Here is a 6,000-nt window from a genome sequence, read left to right as displayed (position 1 = left end):
TCAGAGAGGCTTCCTGTTTTGCAGATCAGGGTTTCAGTATATCAGTGTTGCTTGAATTGATGGCCTGGGGAGATCAGGAGGAGTGACGGTGTAGTAGGGAGTGCTGGACAGCGTTCAGAGAGCTCCCCTGGTGTAATCAGAAATTTAATCAGACACACAGAGCCACCTCGCAGCACCCGTGATGAAAGAGGGATCAAAACCACAGCTGTTAATAGACTGAGTACACATGAATGAATGCGTGCAAAAAGACTGCATTAGCATTGTGGAGGATAACCACTTAACATGCTAGTAAATGTGTGGTCCTTATCTACATCTGTGATTTTCACATTCAACTAAACACTACACAGCGCCTAATTCCCCCTTTTCTTATGCAATTCTGTTATCAAATATCTTGTGAACAAATCTTTTATTCAACACTCAGATCATTTTCAATGACAGCCACTTGTTTATAATTCAAAATCCAAAAAGTATTCCAAGGGTATTCATTCACAAGATTATCCAAAGCATCAAACGTAAAAAAAAAATAGAGCACAATTAGTCTTTAAAAATTAAACTATCGTCAAGAATGCACCATTTGATTGATTAAGGGTAACTGACGAATGAATGAAAAAACTTGCACAATTTTTAACAAAAGCAGCTGCTAATTAAAATGATTCAGTAGCTATTACATAGATAGGAGGGATGCCAGCACACAGTACTTGTCAAACATGATTGGTGCTGGTCTTGTATGTCGGTATGGGGAACTCCCCCTGGGGATTTTATAATGGGAATATCATACATACACATGTCATGCAGGTCTATAGGAGATCCATAAATAGCAGAGAGTCCACAAGGATGTGTGCCAGGAAAACAGACTTATAAACCAGGATGAGAGAATAGGATCTGACTGTATTCCACAACATAATGTGCTTTTTACAGATAAATATTAAAGACAGTACCTGCTGTCCCTTTTGGAGCATCTATACTAGTTATATACAGTATGACGCCACTCAGATGGTATTGGCTGTGTTAAATAAATAACAGTTTTTCCCTTGTCATGGAAAAAAAAAAAAAACCCTAACCCTAAAAAAAAAAAATATGTCCGGGCTCTTCCCGAAAGTCTTTGCTTTAATAGTGTTTGCTTGGGGCAAATAGGATCTAAATGTCGTAGGAATCAGTGGAAGTCCATAAAGCTCAGTCACCAGGTATATCACATCATTCAGCTGCTGCCTAGGGGGACTCTAAACTGATAAAACACAATCTTTTTCCTGATGCTACTTTGGTCCAAAAGGAGGAGAACAAAATTAAATGAGGATGGAAAAGTCTATGTAGCAATTAGGAATGAACAACATCTTTCATTGCCTGTACATTTTTAATGGCAAGTATTACAGAACACCAGTGAAGGAAAAGTAGCTGCTATTGAGTGCTTGGTATTACAAAATCGATATTTTTCAATGCAATCTGAAATCAAATTCTTTTTCCAAGGAATTGTTGGAATTACACTTTTTTTATTGGCTAAGATAATCAATGTCATTTTAATATCTGTACCATTCAGATTGATCACAGTCCACAGTTAGCTTAGCATGAAAACTAATAACACTGCAGACTCATGTTCTTCCCTTATATGCATGTTAGCACGTATCCTTGGAATAAAAACTACAAGGGCCCTCCTCTGCCTCCTATTTGGTTAAGTATGGTCGTTGAAATTTTTAGCTAGGTCGAACAACAAATTTTAATGAAGTCAATGACACTTGGTGGCGATTGTACAGAATACTGCCGAGCTCATAGCATGTTAGAAAGACATGATTACGCAAAAAAGCAAGAAATTACGCATCAGGATGTTGTTGGGGTCCAACAAATATAGGACATTTGAATGTGAACCAGGATGTGCTTTTCATTGAAACAAAATATATATTCACAGGGGGAAATTCTGTTTTTACACTCTGATAATCATGTACAGCAACACACACATAGGCTGAAAGATACACATGCACAAAGGATTCTAGGTCCTGCCACATCCATTCATCATTGATAAACAAGTTACCTTATTTCGCTTCAAAACAACGACAGGTGAACTGAACATTTCCTGAGACTACCCTCAGTCAGGAGTGATAAATTGCTTTGAGGGGCAAGAACTTTTCTTTCTGTTACCTTTTGCACCAGGGTTAGAGTCACTGATTATAAACAGCATTACAAGAACGTCTTTATCATGTTGTTGTTGTTGTTGTTGTTGTTGTTGTTGCTGCTGCTGCTGCTGCGGGTTCTTACCCTGTATGTTTGCTCTCTGTGATACAGATGTTGTTTTTATCCAGAAAATGTTGCAATGCTAGATTGCTTTTGTCTGAAAAAAATAATAATTGCCATTTTACCCCATACTGTACCATAGCTGATTTTTCGGGCCTAATTGGTTCTGGTATTGTTTCTGTGTATTAAAAGCAGAACGAGTAGGCAGTATTGGAAGCCAACACAGACGTAACTTTTAAAACGACTTCAAAAAATCATGACCTAACTAAAGGTAGAATTGTCATTCCAAAGACGATTAATAAACACATAAGTCACTCTGATAACCCAGTACATGATGAAAAATAAACTACTAAACAAAGGCTTCTTGTATTCTAAATACATGAAGCAAATGTTATTTTAAGGGGCATTTCGTAATCTGTAAAAATCATTTCACAAACTATTATTGTGACCAACAAACACATTGTAAATTAAGACCGACAAAATAGCAGCCATAAAACAAAACACTGTATATATTTTTCAAAAGACTTTATTTTTCTTGACTGCAGTTGAATGTAGGACTTCACAATGATAGAGTGAATGATCTTCTTTAGTGACTATAGTACTATATGGCTGGTAATCAGCAAAATATTAACATATTTTTGTTTTGTAATGTCTTTATTGTTGAACGAAAACTTGTGCAAGATTTGTCCGCCGCAAAAATAGATACAAAAAACAAAACGCATTGATGCACTTCTCCAAGTATTGTTTCAGTTTTGCCAAGTTTGTCTCACTCTTTCTTACAAAAGACCTCAGGGAACTTCTTCAGGGGTCACTCACATCCACATGGTTTTCGCTGGAAGTTGTGGAATCCACAGATCATTAGTTTGCTGCAAAAGAACTCCACTGCAGAGGGTTAGTGGCAGTAAACAACATCACAGAAACTTCAAACTAGACCTGGAAATATCTCACCCATTCACATGTGTATTATTATACACTGCAAACACTGATTACCATGTGATACCTCATAGTATCTCATTACTTTATTTATTGGACATCTTTTGTCATTTTATTAAACATACATTTCTTGAGAAGTCAAGTAGAGAAGTGTAACATGCATCACATTTCGATTTCAGGCATATAATCAAAGTTTATGTATAGAGAAAACTATGTACAGCAAATAATAATAATAAATAATTTACTACAATAATATAGGTTTTCAATTTATAAAATTGTACATATGTGGATATTGGCATGGCCACATATAATTGTCTTTGTAACACACATTCCAGTCCTTGATAGGTTTTTCAGAATAAGAGCTCACATATCAGATTTAACACTGCAATGAACACTGACTTGTTAGCTATAAGATTTGCAAAAAAATATCCATCATCTAAACATAAAGTACACACACAATAAATAGCAATTTGTATGTGTGTGGTATACACAGATGGCCCCTTATGTGACAAGCACAATGATTTTTATCAAACAATGTTACAACTTTTCTTCATGAAACAGCTCATTGTTACAGACATTTCTTGTTTTACATTCAGCGATTTGGAGAACAGTTACTCCACAAACGGTTCACATTGAGAGCCAGCACGTCTTTTTCATAAGACCCTGTCTTTTTTTTCAGTCACTCAGCTTCACAACTTTAGAAAGCTGCTTCCCTCTATGGTGCGTTTTTTTTCCTTAACAGGATGAGGTATTTGCCAGAAGAGATTCATTTATCTATCGCTCCTCCCTCAGTCTGAGCCGACTGATGATGCAGTTTAGCAGTGCAAGATCTTAATAAACGCCTTTCTGAATTCTACATTAAAAGTGGTGTATATGATGGGATTTACAGCACTATTCACGTAGCCCAGCCAAGTGAAAGCATTATACATCTCAGCGGGGACCTTGCATTTTGTGCAGTGGGTGTTCAGGATGTGTGTTATGAAAAATGGCAGCCAGCATATGATGAATACACCTGGGGATTTACAAGAAACAGACATATTAGAAAATATGAAAGCACAGTAAAGAAGATAATCATATTTAACACCTTAATGTTGAGAATTTGACAAGGATTTTTTGACTGAAATACGAACAAGATTTCTTGTCATTGCATCACAGACATTGATGTTTCAGGCTCTGTTTTACGGCCTTACCAAAACACTTTGACAGGAAACTCAAAGAAACTTTTTTTTGAGTTAGTGTTACAAGATAAGTTTGTTGTACAATTGAGTGGAACAAAATATTAGCTCTAATTTGAAAGATGATCCATGTTTGATGCTGTGATATTTTTTGATGAATATTGATATATATTTCATGTGTTACATTGTGGAAACCTACCCAGGACGATGGCTAACATCTGCGTGGCCTTCTTCTCCTTCTGCTGAGAGATCTTCCTCTTGCTCATGCTCCTAACAGACGTTTGGGTCTTGCCGTTAGGTAAAGCCTGTGTCTGAAAGGCTTTTGTCACGACAGGTGTAGGATCCCTTATGGCCTCCCTGCTAGGATCTCCATTTTTTTCTGCTTTCTGGCTCTCCTCAGGGGGAGTGGGAGGAGACGATGTGGGGCTGGCATTGGCTTTATTGGGCATCAGTAGTTGGTGGCTGGTGGCTGGAGTGTCTCCGAGAGCACGCTGAGGCTGCTGCTTCTGGTTTTGGCAGCAACTGCTGTTGTTCAGCTCATCCAGCTCCAGATCTTCCCCTTCATGCACTCCATCTTTGATGAAAATCTGAACAAAGTCAGGAGGAGAAAGGAAAGACTAATTTAAAGGCCAGGTTTCAGGAGTACACAATGGGTGGCATTGAAAAAAATAAAAAACAGGACTTGAGGCTTCAATTTAGGCGTGCCACGCTTTTAGGAGCAGAAAAGTGACTTTTTAATCCTGTTTTATTCCGAAATATGAAAAGCAAATGTTTTCAAAACCTAACTGTAAAGGCTAATAACAAACAAAACAGGAAAAGAGAAATTGCACTTACCACTTTCTTCTTCTTGACAGGAAAACTCCCATTTGTTTTAACAATCATGGTGCACAACCTTATGTCCTCTGGATGAGTGCATTTATCCTGAAATGAAAACAGCTCCGTCAGACAAGAAGAAAGTACTCTTTGGAGTCACACCCCCAGAAATATGTACCACTAATACACAAAAGAGAGCAATAACATTTTGTGGCCTTATAACTCAAAGGATGATTTTAATGAATTGAAATTCTAACAAATTGCCAGGCCTTCAGGAGATGGATTCGGGGGCTTCTATCTCTACATCAGTTAAAAAAGATAAGCCATACTCCAAACAGCTCTAATGACACAAATACCAGAGTGTGATCTCTCTTTATTGAGTGTGTAAAGAAGAAATCTCATGGTGGTGGCATTTTATTCATTGGAATTGACATGTTTGTGTATGTATGTTAACCTTTGTCTCTATAACTGAAAAAGCCTGAAAGAAAGTTGTTAAAAAAGGCAAGAAGAAAGTACATAATCAAAGCACAGCAGACAAAATGTGATCTAAGAACAAGTCCCCCTGCTGACCATGTCTAATGAGGCCGCATGGAACCTGCTGTTTCGCAAGAATCTGACGCACAACTTCATTGCAGCCACAAGTCTATAAAACAACAGTGTGAGAGCTGAGATTATTTCCCTAAATTGATCATATCTCATCCAAGATTTTTAATCATGTGTGAAGCTCGTGTAACAATTTCATGGATCATGACATTTTAGAGTTATATGTGGTCTTTTTTTTCCTTAAACAGTGTTTGTTATAAATGTATTCCCTGACCTCATTCAACACACACACACACACACACACACACACACA

The 6,000-nt window shown here is 37.4% G+C and overlaps 1 protein-coding gene across 1 annotated transcript in view; it reads right to left on the bottom strand.

Moving 5' to 3' along the window:
• Nucleotides 1–2,704: 2,704 nt before the first annotated feature.
• drd2a (dopamine receptor D2a) overlaps nucleotides 2,705–6,000 on the bottom strand; it is a 37,735-nt gene continuing 34,439 nt past the window's right edge. The window contains exons 6-8 of the mRNA XM_079354342.1: nucleotides 5,166–5,252; nucleotides 4,531–4,918; nucleotides 2,705–4,168 (exon numbers count right to left, since the gene is read on the bottom strand). Coding sequence (XP_079210468.1) covers nucleotides 3,972–4,168; nucleotides 4,531–4,918; nucleotides 5,166–5,252 — 672 coding nt within the window. The 3' untranslated portion in view covers nucleotides 2,705–3,971. The remainder of the gene's footprint in view (nucleotides 4,169–4,530; nucleotides 4,919–5,165; nucleotides 5,253–6,000) is intronic.

The sequence above is a fragment of the Symphodus melops genome (genome assembly GCF_947650265.1).
Source record: "Symphodus melops genome assembly, chromosome: 10".
Classification (NCBI taxonomy): domain Eukaryota; kingdom Metazoa; phylum Chordata; class Actinopteri; order Labriformes; family Labridae; genus Symphodus; species Symphodus melops.
Note: the sequence above shows the minus strand (reverse complement) of the source record. Positions and strands in the feature narration are given on the sequence as shown.